At 45.9% G+C, this 15,082-nt stretch overlaps 1 protein-coding gene across 1 annotated transcript in view; it reads right to left on the bottom strand.

The window, feature by feature from the left end:
- Positions 1 to 15,082, bottom strand: part of LOC126188535 (facilitated trehalose transporter Tret1-2 homolog) — a 140,552-nt gene that overhangs the window by 106,437 nt on the left and 19,033 nt on the right. The window contains exon 3 of the mRNA XM_049930136.1: positions 11,073 to 11,474. Within this exon, the coding sequence (XP_049786093.1) occupies positions 11,073 to 11,474 (402 nt within the window). The remainder of the gene's footprint in view (positions 1 to 11,072; positions 11,475 to 15,082) is intronic.

Below are 15,082 nucleotides of genomic sequence, written 5' to 3' on the forward strand. Positions count from 1 at the left end.
TGCCGCGACAGCGTGGACGTGAACCGTATGTGCAGTTGACGGACTTTGAGCGAAGGCGTATAGTGGGCATGCGGGAGGCCGGGTGGACGTACCGCCGAATTGCTCAACACGTGGAGCGTGAGGTCTCCACAGTACATCGATGTTGTCGCCAGTGGTCGGCGGAAGGTGCACGTGCCCGTCGACCTGGGACCAGACCGCAGCGACGCACGGATGCACGCCAAGACCGTAGGATCCTACGCAGTGCCGTAGGGGACCGCACCGCCACTACCCAGCAAATTAGGGACACTGTTGCTTCTGGGGTATCGGCGAGGACCATTCGCAACCGTCTCCATGAAGCTGGGCTACGGTCCCGCACACCGTTAGGCCGTCTTCCGCTCACGCCCCAACATCGTGCAGCCCGCCTCCAGTGGTGTCGCGACAGGCGTGAATGGAGGGACGAATGGAGACGTGTCGTCTTCAGCGATGAGAGTCGCTTCTGCCTTGGTGCCAATGATGGTCGTATGCGTGTTTGGCGCCGTGCAGGTGAGCGCCACAATCAAGACTGCATACGACCGAGGCACACAGGGCCAGCACCCGGCATCATGGTGTGGGGAGCGATCTCCTACACTGGCCGTACACCACTGGTGATCGTCGAGGGGACACTGAATAGTGCACGATACCTCCAAACCGTCATCGAACCCATCGTTCTACCATTCCTAGACCGGCAAGGGAACTTGCTGTTCCAACAGGACAATGCACGTCCGCATGTATCCCGTGCCACCCAACGTGCTCTAGAAGGTGTAAGTCAACTACCCTGGCCAGCAAGATCTCCGGATCTGTCCCCCATTGAGCATGTTTGGGACTGGATGAAGCGTCGTCTCACGCGGTCTGCACGTCCAGCACGAACGCTGGTCCAACTGAGGCGCCAGGTGGAAATGGCATGGCAAGCCGTTCCACAGGACTACATCCAGCATCTCTACGATCGTCTCCATGGGAGAATAGCAGCCTGCATTGCTGCGAAAGGTGGATATACACTGTACTAGTGCCGACATTGTGCATGCTCTGTTGCCCGTGTCTATGTGCCTGTGGTTCTGTCAGTGTGATCATGTGATGTATCTGACCCCAGGAATGTGTCAATAAAGTTTCCCCTTCCTGGGACAATGAATTCACGGTGTTCTTATTTCAATTTGCAGGAGTGTAGCTTTATTTGATGTACTTCTCGTAAGGTGTTACGCATATAATGGTATTTCGTAACCCTTAATAAACATATCGGTTGCAGTATCATGGAAAATTCGTAGAAATACACTTGCTTGGTCTCAAACACAGGACCGTGAATCCACTGTCAAAGTTGTCCATGCTGTTCTGCTACTCAATGGCATCAGTACAATGGTGACTGATTGCAGATTTTTCAATCTAATTTTCTCTACAGAGGCAATTGTTCTTGGTTGTCTCAGTAACTACCACACTAATCCGTTGTATCTTTCGGTAACGCATTCATTTGCTTACCGTTCTTAACTTGCCTATACTCTCTAACACCTGATTATTTCATACTTTACATGTCCTCTTAATATTTGACCTCCATCTACGATAAAATTAATATATAGATATTTATATGTTTCGCGTCTCTTCTTTCGGACATGTCGGGAAGAATAGGCACCACGCATATAAATTTGTACATACACTGAAGCGCCAAGGAAAACTGTGCATGCACGCGTATTCAAATACAGAAATTTGAAAACAGGCAAAACACGGCGCTGCGTTCGGCAGCGCCTATATAAGACATCAAGTGACTGGTGTAGTTGTTAGATCGGTTATTGCTGCTACAATGGCAGTTTATCAAGATATATGTGAGTTTCAACGCGTTACTATATTCAACTCACGAGCGATGAGACACAGCATCCCCGAGATAGCGATGAAGTGGGGATTTTGCTGTACGACCATTTCACGAAGGTACTGTGAATATCAGGAATGTGATAAAACAACAATCTCCGACATCGACGCGGACGGAAAAATACCCTGGAAGAACAGGATCAATGACAATCTGAAGAGGGTCATTCAACGTCACAGAAGTTCAACCCTGTCGCACATTGCTGCAGATTTCAGTGCTGGGCCATCAAAAAGTCCCAGCGTGCGAACCATTCAACGAAACATCATCGATATCGGCTTTCGGAGCCGAAGGCCAACTCGTGTACCCTTGATGACTGCACAACACGAAGTTTTACGCCTCGCCTGGGCCCGTAAACGTTGACTTTCGACTGTTGATGACAGGAAATATTTTACCTGATCGTGCGAGTCTCGTTTCAACGTTGGACGTTCACGGGTATGTAGACAACCTCATGATTCCATGGGCTCTGAATGTCAGCAGGGAACCTTTCAAGCTGATGAGCTGTTGGAGGCTCTGTGACTGTGGGGGGGGGGGAGGGGGTTTCCAGTTGGAGTGATACGGGGCCCTTGATAGTCTAGATACGACTCTGACAGGTAACAGATACATAAGCATCATGTCTGATCGCCTTCATTCATTCACGTCCATTGTGCATTCCGACGGACTTAGGCGATTCCAGCAGGACAATGCGACACCACACAACACGTCCAGGATTGCTACAGAGTGGCTCCAGGAACCCTCTTCTGAGTTTAAACAGTTGCGCTGGCTACCAAACTCCTTAGACATAAACATTATTGAGCATATCTTGGATGCCTTGCAACGTGCTATTCAGAGGAGATTTCGACCCCCTCATACTCGTACGCATTAATGAAGAGCCCTGTAGTATTCATGGTGCCAATTCCCTCCACAACTACTTCAGACATTAGTTGAGTCCATGCCATGTCGTGCTGCGGAATTTCTGCGTGCTCACGAGGACCCTACATGATATTAGACAGGTGTAGCAATTTATTTGGCTCTTCAATGTATATGCGCTTTGACGATGAAATGATAACTTGTATGGAGAGGCGCTAACTCGTGCGAACCTCTGCGGGACTGGACGGGAGACGTGCCCAAATGGAATATCTGGCGCAGTTTGCATTTGGCAGCGCAGCAGAGCGAATGGGCCTCTTCCAGTCCTTGCCGCAGGTTGAGTGCTCGTCTCGTTAACTCAGTAATCGGTTGTTTCGTGAGCGCGGACTTAAGTACATACATCAGCATGGCGAATCAGTACAGAAAATCAACGCCAAAATGTACTCTCGGAAACGACTTTTCCCGACCAAAAGCATTCGATGTAGAATGATTTTTACGAGAAGAGGTCAAAAACCTGGCGGCCAACATCATCGGCATACATTTATCCAGTACGAGCAGTATTGTATTTGTACAGATCATCAACGACGCAACGTGTGAACGGATCATTCAGGAGACAAAACACGGCCTCTGCTTCTGTCACACTGATGAAAATATGCGTACGTTGGATGTAGATCACGCTGGATTGGTTGAACTTCCAGGGGAAGAGGGAGAGTCGGCACTTCGTCCCTATAACACCATGCGTATACATGTCATGCAAATATGGACGCAATTACGAACATAAACCGTCCTGAACTGAGTCGGACAGGTCCGATCAGAACTAAAAAGACCCTGACCGTCGTATCTCTATATCGGTGGCTACTGTTCCATAGTCATTTACGACGGACAATCAAAAAACGTTTCCGGATGAGAGAAGGAGGGGCATCTCCGAACTGAATGCATCCAACGCCAGATCACGTAGCTACAGCCGGCGGACAGGGCACCATTGCCGTGGTCGATGCTGCTTCCCACGACTTACGTTGCCACCCTCACGGCAAGCTGTTTCTTCATCTTGGCATTTGACACCCCCTGATGGCCCAACACTGCTTCCTCCGACCCAACGGGGAAATGAAACACCAGTTCCACGTGCCGTGAACTTCGCTCAGAGCTTTGCCCAATTCGACAAAAGACGAGATTCATACGATAAAATAACGATGGACTCATTGACGGTGCAAAACTGTGGCCTTTGTGCCAGAGCGTCGTGAGCCGCTGCCATTGTCTGACACACAAGGTCACTCCCAAAAGCAACGATCACCAAAATGCCGTAAGCGGGCAGAGTAATTTCAGAACATTTTTAGGATCAGCCACCAGAGGACCTCACCCACCAGGACAACGCTCCAACAGAGGCAGCCGCCGTCGGCTGAAGCGTGGGAACACAGAACGAGGCTGAGGAAGTGTCGAATGTACCCACAGCTGACCGATCAGACTTTGATATGCGAGATGAGTGCTGCTCCCCACATACCAGAGTGTGGGCAACGATCCTGCGCCCTGAAGAGTCGATAGAAGATGGTCTTGCACTGCATTCAAAGGCGTGAAGGGATGACGATGCCGCCACACAAGCTACACCGATAAGCCCGCACTGATGGCGCCGGTACCTAAGGAACGGTTTCAGTCGAGGTGTTGGGGGCGGTTGGACATGACGACGAAACTTGAGACTCAGTTGACAATGGCGACCTAATGAATACACGAATACCTTGGCACCCACAATTTGACGATAGGCATACCGTATTGCCACACTCAACCGCAATGCGATTAGAAAAATTGTGAAGATCAATCTACGTCGAGTTATGCTTCGTGCATCGGTTATGGACTTCGCATTATTGCTAGACGTAAATTTAGTGTCCCTCCCCAAGCTAGAGCACGACGGTACTGAAATGGAAGATGTGATCTAATGCCCCCCCCCCCTCTCCCTCAGCCAGGGAGCTGGCATTCGCGGTGCTGGGCACATATATTATTAACGTTTATGCTCCATCAGGAACCGACAAATGCCGCGAGAGATCGCAGTTTACTCGGAGGAAATCGCCTCTGTTTTCCTTGGCCGTTAAAATTAATATACTTTCGGTGGCGATTTCAATTGTGTGCTCCACCTCACATATCATGTCCCACGTTTTTCGACTTGTCAAAAACTTCAGATATTGTTGGGAGGCATGATTCTTATCGATACTTGGGAGAAACTGCAAGTTTACCACCCTGGACACACATATCATGCCGGTCATTTGCCCAGCTGTCTTGACCGCGTCTATATCATAAATGATTTTGCGTCACGAGTGTTCAGGACGCCCAAAGACGGCGGCTTGCCTTCTCAGACCATTCTGCCTTGAGTGGTCACCATTCAGAAACAAAAAGTATGGCACTGCCATGGGATCAGGAAGATGAATATGTCACGCCTCCGTGTTCCGAAATGCAATCAGATTATTGTCGCCACATGTCTCGACTCTGAATGACGCCTTCCACGATACACTTCGATATTGTCGTGGTGGATGAAACGTGTAAAACCGGCGTTCTTTTCATGACAGTCATCCCTCGGACTATAATTAAACGATGTTTCACCACCTCGCAACCTATCCGCCGTCAGCAGACCTGCAGATAGCAAGCCGCTGAAATAATGCCAAAATATTTTCACTTACACGGCGACTATTGGAAGGGATCTTCATGAGATCTTGGCGTCAAGAGCGAGCGAGAGGTGAAATCCCATCTATGCACCACTTCGTGCGCGACGGCCGTCGACGCCAATGACAGCTCATCACGGACCTTACGTGGGCGAGTCTTAACGACCAGGTGGCCATTGTGGGAGCTTTTGCAGATCATTATCGACAATTTTATCAAGAGGAGAGTTTATGAGAGTGGAATGATAACTACACTTCCCAGCACATTTCACACACCCTCGACATCACAGCAGCATCGTCACCTTTAGCGGACATTACACAAGACGACGTACAGGTTGTGAGGGACAGGGGTGTGCTTACCATGTCGGTAGGGCCACACAGACTGCTGCTCGAATTCTATCGGACTTTCTGTCACGTAGTTTCACCATTTACCGTGAGCTGATGTCCACCCTTTTTTGCGTGCCACCTGCCTTCATCTATGGACTACTAACCCCGCTACCGATATACGAGCCTTCAAAAGGCCGGATGATCGACGACTACTGCCCAATTACAGAGTTAAATTCTGTATAAGATCTTAGCCCGACCTCTGGTGGCGCACATGCTGACAACCACCAGGGAACGTATGGAACTGATAACTCTCGCCACATCCTCTTATGATCTCAACTGATTTCTACTACTCTTTGAACAGAATGTACCACATCTTTCTTACATCATTTCTGGCCTGCTTGGGCTTCCCACTTGACTTCCTCGACTCAGTTTTGCTCCTCTTACGCAGAGCATCGTCAGATTTTCAGGTAAATGGAGGTAGGTGTGTCCAGTGCCAATCCACCGTTCGGTTCGACAATGAGATTCACTCCCTACGATGTTTTACATGACCGCACTGGAACCACTCATAGGAGGGCTTAAAAACAAAATCTATGGAGAAACTTTGAGGGGCGACAACTCCCACTGCATCAAGTATGCCGATGACATTCCATTGCTGAACCGATCAAGTGATGATTTGCACTCCATGCTTGATGGATCGGGCGGTAAGGATTGGCGGCGAGAATCCATATGAATGTAGTCAACTCGGCAGGGATGCACATTGGAAGGGGCCTCCAGAAGAGCTGCGTGACACCTATGGCCCTGCTAAATATGAAGAGATATTTGGTTATTAAATTTACACAGTATGTGTGTTGCGCGGCTACCACAAACTTTAGACGACTACTGCAGGCGATACGCACAGAAGGTCGCCAAAACCTACTTCGATGCATGGACCTACTACAGTAAGCTGAGCTCCTTAATCTTCAAGTGGTGACAAGTCGATACACATAGCTCAGGTTCTTCCACTACCGACAGCAATAGTATGAAAACTGCAGGTGGCGGTAGGATTACCTTACTGCTGGATTGCCGTTTAAAGTCCGCTACGGTATTTTGGTTCAAATGGCTCTGAGCACTATGGGACTTAACATCCATGGTCATCAGTCCCCTAGAACTTAGAACTACTTAAACCTAACTAACCTAAGGACAGCACACACAACATCCAGCCATCACGAGGCAGAGAAAATCCCTGACCTCGCCGGGAATCGAACCCGGGAACCCGGGCGTGGGAAGCGAGAACGCTACCGCACGACCACGAGATGCGGGCTACGGTATTTTCATCCACTCTTTGTGCGAGGGTGGACTGGGACTTATAAATGTGTGAGTGTGGGCTGTAGCTTTGTATTTGTGCGGAATGGCGTAACTATAGACTCATCAACATCGTTAACTTATGGGCCATCTGTTAGAGGAACTGATTCAAGTATCAGTCCTGCCATGTGTTACGGTTGGGTGCACATTATTCCCTCTCTTTTCCACACCTCGGCATTAATTCTCAGATACAATTATGCACAACATGATCTCCCCACCACTAGAGCTCCGAACGAGAGACACATTTATAAATCGCTGCAGATATCCATCCCTCACAGCGTGATTGAAAGTAGAAGCCATTTCTACGTCGGTGTGAGCATTATGGTACCATGTAGTCAACTGGAAAAACAAGACCAGGCACAGGTTGCACGCTATCACGCTAACGGGTTCTTCGTTCTGCCTGCAGTGCCACTTGGATCCTGTGGATCAATGTTTGACATATGGATTCTTGTACAGATGATCCCCGCCTGCTATCTTCGCACCCCACCTTGCACGATTGACTATCGGCTTTTTTATGTTTGGAGGATACTTACTTCCCGACCAGCGAAGATTCACTCTCTGACATGATTTAAAGGGACGAGTGGTTATTACTTATTCTGGGGTAATGAGGAGGTGGTTATCGACTATTGGCAATGTCTCCAAGACTATCATAGCACACTTGAGCAATCTTCTCGTTACCAACATCTTTTCGCAAACTGTGCGCATTTTGTCACCGTAAACCCCCTCACAGTTGGGGAATACGGGGCAATGGACAACCACCGTAGTGGACCTTGTCACGATGTGAAATGGTTATCGACTTCGTATGAACGAGCACTGTCCGCAATTGATAAGTGGGCGAAGGATTGCGTGCAGGAATTGTTTACATCATTCTTTTGGTTTACTTTGACCGTTTGGTCGCTGTCAAAGTGCTACAAAAGTAACAGGTTCCCTTTTATTATTTTTTCTTGGACGTGAATTAAATTTTATTGCTTTTTTATGTGATTTTATGTTATTTAAATAGTGTACAATGTTTTCTCTACAACAGAAACAATTTGTATTAAAATTATACCCTACATTTTGGAGTTTAAGGAAAAAAAATACAGATGGGGTGGTTCAGGGACGGGAAGGCGGAGGCATGATGACCAGGCCTAGAATTTCGATCCTGCTCACCGTTCTACTTCCTTGAGGCAACAGTATAGATGCTAAGGTAAAAAAGAAGTGTCTAAGGCGACCGCTCGCTTTAAAAAATATATAAGAAAAACTAAACTACTTGGAAACGGAGCTTTACGGCTGCGTGCCAGGTGAGCGCCTGAAGACGGTACTGAGTACCAAATTGTGGATACACACTGAAACGTATACTTTTCCAGTACTATAGTGGTTGTTGCCCCGCCGACAACGTGTCGGGAATATGTATTAAAAAGTTATCACTGTATTCTCCTACAGCACTAAATATATAACGTCATTCATGTGGAAATAGGCTGCATGCAAGTTGAGTAATCTATATTAAAGAGTTTTACTAAACTGAACTAATGTATTATATGTGTTATAGATCCCATTCGACCTTTTCCAAAAGCACACTATTGAACTGTCACCTACGCTGCTCTGGCATTTATAAAATTTACTATAGTATCTTTACTTCCCACCCAAAGGCGACCTGTAGCGAGACATTGCATTATTCCACAGTAACCGAATTCTGTGGGAATAGATTGGAAAATATTCCATTCACTTCAGCGAGCCTACCCTCCCCCTCGTTCCCCCTCTTGCAATTCAAATAAACTCGTGGCACAGTACACATCTGATCGTCGGTGTCCTTCAAACTAAACGGTTACACATTGCATAAAACCCCATAATTTATGAAAAGGGATGCCAGTGTGTACGAGAAAGAAATTATCTTCAATTAGTGAGCCAATCCTACACACCGGAGCATCACAGCTACCGATGGGACTTTACTTTAACACGCAGCATACTACAATTATAAGAAGATGACCTTCGTTTTAACCAGTGTTCGGTCTTCATTTAATGCTTCAGGGCTGAGAGGCGTGGTTTATATATAAACTACGATACGTCTCCGACTGCGGAAGAAGTTTCCGGAGGTAGAAACGCAGCTAACCAGTGCCACTATAAGGCTTCCAATTGTTACCCAAGACAAAAAACAGATGCCATTAACACATTGGTGAACAGAGCCGATAAAATTTGTGAGCCGATTTATTTACAAGATGAGATGAATGACTGACAGTAGGCTTTCAAGTAAAATGGATATTCCAATTAGGTGGATCCAGCACACAGATGCAGAATAGAAAAAAATCGGGATTTATGAGGAACAACTGTCGCCAACTCGAAAAGTTTTCCTAAGGATTATTAACAAAAATTCAGACCGCATCGGCAAAGTGTAAGCCAAATATTGCGTTGAAACTATATTTACAACCACCAAGAAGGTAAAAGAATGATGAATAATCGCAAATAAATGTACGGCATCCACTACCGACAGCAGAGGTGTGTAATCTTCCGTGCAACTGCGGACAAACCGGCCGCTGTGGCCGAGCGGTTCTAGGCGCTTCAGATCGGAACCACGTTACTGCTACGGTTGCCAGTTTGAATCCTGCCTCGGGCATGGCTGTGTGTGATGTCCTTAGGTTAGTTAGGTTTAAGTAGTTCTAGGTCTAGGGGACTGATGACCTCCGATGTTAAGTTCCATAGTGCTCAGAGCCATTTGAACCATTTGAAGTTGCGGACAAGTGTAAACACAGGGCTGTGTTTACACTTGTCCATAGCTTCGTAAGGTCTGCGCCACACTCGAATTCTACCTCACCTCTTACGAATTAAAATTTGACCAGGCCATGATTTTCCAGTCATCTATGGTCCAAACGAGATGGTCACAAACGAAGAAGTGGCGCTGCAGGCGGTGCCGTTATGTTAGTAAAGGCACTGGCGTCGATCGTCCGCTGCCATTGCGCATTTACGTCAAATTGCGCCACACTCTCCTAACGGATACGTTCCGTCATCTATTTCTGCGGTTGTTTCGCGCAGTGCTACTCGTCTGTTAGCACTGACAACTCTACATAAACACCGCTCCTCTCTATAGTTAAGTGAAGGCCGTCGGCAACCACTTTGTCAGTGGTGAGAGGTAATGCCTGAAATCTGGTCTTCTCAGCACACTCTTGACACTGTGGTTCTCGGAATTCAGAATTCCATAACGATTGCCGAAATGGAGTGTTCTATGTGTATAACTTAACCTACAATTCTACGTACAAAGCCTGTTAATTCCAGTTGTGCGGCCATAATCACGTTGGAAACCTTTTCACTGAATGCCTGAGTACCAATGACAGTTCCGTCAGTGCAGTGTCCGTTTATATCTGGTGTACATATCACCTTCTGTATATATGCATATAACTCACCTCAGCGTAGTTGTAATCGGAAAGACAAAGGTGTTAAGTTAGATAAAATGTAGGTTTCCACTTTGCGTAACAGAATGAGCATCTATTATTTTTATTACAGAATGACAAACGCTTATTTTTATTCGAGAAAGAATTGCCAGCCAGAGATAATCGAGCAATCGCCATGACGCGACGAATGATGGTGGCCTGTACGCAGCTCTATGAATACTGGACTCATCTAGTCTGTGATGCAATTGCCGTTTTACTTCTATACTTCCCGCAGGCGGAGACGAAACTTCGTAGTTCTGTTCAAATGTGTGTGAAATCTTATGGGACTTAACTGCTAAGGTCATCAGTCCCTAAGCTTACACACTACATAACCTAAATTATCCTAAGGACAAACACACACACCCATGCCCTAGGGAGGACTCAAACCTCCGCCGGGACCAGCCGCACAGACCATGACTGCAGCGCCCCAGACCGCTCGGCTAATCCCGCGCGGTTCGTAGTTCTATGTATCGACCACTCCCTCTCAGACCTGAAGTTTTAACTGAAGTAAACACCGGCTGTGAACACCAATATTGTATGGACAAATAAAATGATTACGACTGCTTGAGAAGTAGGAGAAAACACTCGTGCAACCCGAGAACTAACGCCTGTAAATATAGTTCTTGACGTAATGCGGGTATGTTAACTTACCACGAAGGCCCTACGCGCTCCGGCGTTCCTCCGCAGTTCCAGGAAGGCGTCCGCAGCGCTGATCTCGTTCTTGGTGCGCTCTTCTAAGGCCCTCTGGATGGCCTCCAACTCGCCTATTACATCTTTATTCGAGCTTTTCCCACGCAACCGCATCAGGGCTTGCGCTGCCTCTTGCGAGCGGTGTTTGGCAACCAAGAAGTACGGACTCTCCGGCATCCACCAGAACGACACTACAAACACGATGGGGCCGGCCATCATGAACTCCGTAACACCGTCGAATGGTGCATAGGAAGCCACAATCATCATCAGGAAGGCGCCTACACCGGCCATCAGCGGACCAAGCGAGACCAGTAACCCTCTGACGTGGTCCTGTGCTATCTCCACCACATAGAGAGGAAACACCTGTGGAAAAACCGTAAAACGTTTTCAATTTTAGCTTTACATACATTCTTATATTTTGTCTCTTAAACAGATGTACATCATTTAATTTAATATTGAAATTCCAGAGAGAAATAGAAATTAATATTACTATTTCTCAGTTTTTCTTTAAACAATTAGGGTTTCGAATGTTTGATGCGAACTTTTCACGCTATTGTCGACAACGACCGGAATAACGATGTCGTGATCTTATGGGACATTCAATGCACAGAGAATCAAATCACAATCACATACAGAAAATTTTGTGAGATATAGAAAACTTTTTGCTTTATAATTAATCACAGGTGCCTATTATGATTTTAGTGTTCGGTAACATGGAGTGATCTGACAATCTAGTGACTTTAATCTGTATTCCTGGCTGAAAATAGGCAAAAATGTGACAATAATCCCTTCAAAATTGATTCCTATTATTCTTTTAACACATCCGCTGATGATGGGGTCGTACGCCATAAGTGCAACGACCACATTGTGGTTAAATGTAGTAGGAGAAAATTTTTGCCCTGAAAACGGGTAATGCAATTTTTTAACACAACGCAACAGAAACAACCAGCACAGAATGGCCTTGTGGAGACCAACATAATGTTTAGGCGTACCACATATATTTCTAGATATATTGCCTGATGCATCGGAAAATGACCTGGGTAGGCTCGAAGTAAAAGACTGAATTCAAATCACTGGATTTATTAAAAATTACTTTTGGCTGAACGAAGTTTGAACCGAGTAACAAGCAATGTTTATAAACGCTGCTGTCCTTACGAAATGAAGACTTGGCAGTAATGTAACAGAGAAAATGATCCGTATGGGGCTTACCTCTATGGTAACAAGGGAAATGACTTTATAAATCTGTGCGTGATCCAACATGTTGCAGCAGAGATAAGCGTTGCTGAGGGAAAAGAACAAAAGAGAATGTAGCTGTTACTCATTCCCAGAGACTCGCGGGGCTGATAAACTTAATATTTCGTTAACCGATTTCCACAGGACAAGAACTGAATGAGAGAAAAACGGATATGAGCTACAGTTACTGAAGCAAAAGAAGAAGCATACTGGTCAACCTAAAACATGGTGGTGGAAAGAATTTAGTTTCGTGGCAAAAATTTCAGCAATTCTGAAAGATTTTAGTGCAAGGAATTGTGAATTCAAACTAGCAGTACGCCAGTAAACAATTGCATTCCGTCTGATTGCCATTGTCTCGTAGTACAGCTGCACGGGGTGACCCCACCGGCCCACCGGATCTCCAACACGTGCAGATTATAGCTTGTCCTGACTTCAACTGCCTACCGTTCCTTCTCTACATTCAGGAGGGGGTGCACGTCTTACGTTCCGGCCAATCACGGGCCTAGTTTCCGGGCACAACACAACCGCGCAGTCGGCTCGCGTCAAAAAGCGCGTCCTATGGATCCATAGCTCGTCAGTTTTAACGGACAAATTTTCTAGAAAGATCTACCCCGAATTTGCAGCAACAAATGGAAACACCCGCCCTCGCATTTGGCGCGTAACACTGTTCCACCTACACGCCCCAAGTCACGGAAGCCAAGAACAGAGAGGGCTCGGGTCTTCTGCCGCAATTTCGTTCCTTGTTCTTCGATTTCCCCATTCCCCCCCCCCCCCCCCCTCCCCAACCCGTCCCGCCACCTTGCTATTGCCCAGTGCAATTCAAAGGTTCAGACCTCCGTTTCTAAGCTCACAGAAAGCAGAAAGTTCACCTTAGCCTACAGTCAGATTAACAGAAATCATTTCGATGGCGCTGAGCCCCAATCATAAAGCACTTTTTGAAAGAATACACCGCCCTGCCATTTCACTGTATATTTCTTGTGTACAGTCTAGGTTTCAGCTTTCACGCCATTATCGAATACAATGATCTTTGACACAAAAATATGCTGTATTCCTGTAAGAAGTTAATTTTGTATTATTTGTATCATGTTAAGCAAATGTGTTGAACCGTGTTTTGTCATTCTGCGTAGTACACAGCAAATGACGTGAATGGTCTAAAATCATTGTACTCGATAATGGCGTGAAAGCCGAAATCTAGATTGTACACACGAAATACACAGAAACATAGTCATACGGCGGTTTATTCTTTCAAAAAATAATAAATAAATAAAAATAAAATAAGAATAAGCAACAAAAGGAATTTCGTGCAAGGCAGGGAGTATTCATGAAATAGAGGCTGCTGATCATAAAGGGAAAGTTAAGATTAAATAAAATACATAGTGCACAGGCACTAGTCCAAGTAGAATGTGGTAAAGATGGAATAAAAAAACGATAAAAGACCGCACCTAATTGATGGGTTAAAGTATAACGAAAGATGTACTGAAATAAACGTACGTCTTTCATCAGGAAACAGCTTACACAGTTTTGAAATATTTGAATGATAGTTTGGGTTGGTTTGGGGAACAGACCTAACAGCGAGGTCATAAGTCTCATAGGATTAGGGAAGGATGGGGAAGGAAGTCGGCCATGCCCTTTCAAAGGAACCATCCCGGCATTTGGATAATAGAAGATGCTTTATGTGTTCTCATACTGAATAAGGGAAAATTTTGCAACCTTCAATCGAAAGCAAGATTTTGGACTTTATTCGTAATTACACTGAATGTAACACACTTGTATCTTCCTCATTATTATAATTTTCAGGTATTATTAACCAGACAGTAAAGAAAACACTTCTTGAATATACAGGGTGTATCAAAAAGAATCATCAGAATCCAAATGATTCAGCCTTACGTTACTGGCCTACAAGGTCACGGGACCTAACCGTATGTAGTTATTTCTTGTGGCGATTTATACAATACTATTTATGTACCTCTGTTATCAACATAACATATTTTCTTTCTTTGTGTGTGAGGAATGTTTCCTGAAAGTTTGGCCGTACCTTTTTGTAACACCCTGTATAGTAGTAAACTTCCCATGTACTTTTTCTTCGCTTTGGTTACTGTTCCGCGTTTGGTATAAAGAAGGGCGTGCTAAATGGCTTTGAGTACTGTGGGACTTAACATCTATGGTCATCAGTCCCCTAGAACGTAGAACTACTTAAACCTAACTAACTTAAGGACAGCACACAACACCCAGCCATCACGAGGCAGAGATAATCTCCGACCCCGCCTCGAATCGAACCCGGGAACCCGGGCGTGGGAAGCGAGAACGCTACCGCACGACCACGAGATGCGGGCGAAGGGCGTGCTGAACGTTACAAAAGTATCTCATGGGATAGCCGGGCTCAGTCCGTCAAAATGCACCTCAGGGTTCAGAGTCTAGTTAAATTTCGGGAGAAAAGGAGATTTCGTTTCATAACATAACAATCTCACAGTTAGCCAGTTGAAGCCATAACCATCTGTTCTTACCAAATTCTCCAAGTTCCTGGACGGTAATAAATCTGGGAATTTGGTATTAAATCTAGGGGACATTTCTTTGCTTGTCTAGTGATCTCCTTTCAACCATTTGGTGTCTAAATTTGCGAAATTTTCCTACCGGCTTCTGCGAATGAACCAAACTCAGTATCATTAGGTTATTAAGGATGTGCTGGTGCCAAAAACTTGTGACCAATGGTTGAAATTTCACGCTCGGATGTTGACATA

Source organism: Schistocerca cancellata, chromosome 5 (genome assembly GCF_023864275.1).
Source record: "Schistocerca cancellata isolate TAMUIC-IGC-003103 chromosome 5, iqSchCanc2.1, whole genome shotgun sequence".
Taxonomy (NCBI): domain Eukaryota; kingdom Metazoa; phylum Arthropoda; class Insecta; order Orthoptera; family Acrididae; genus Schistocerca; species Schistocerca cancellata.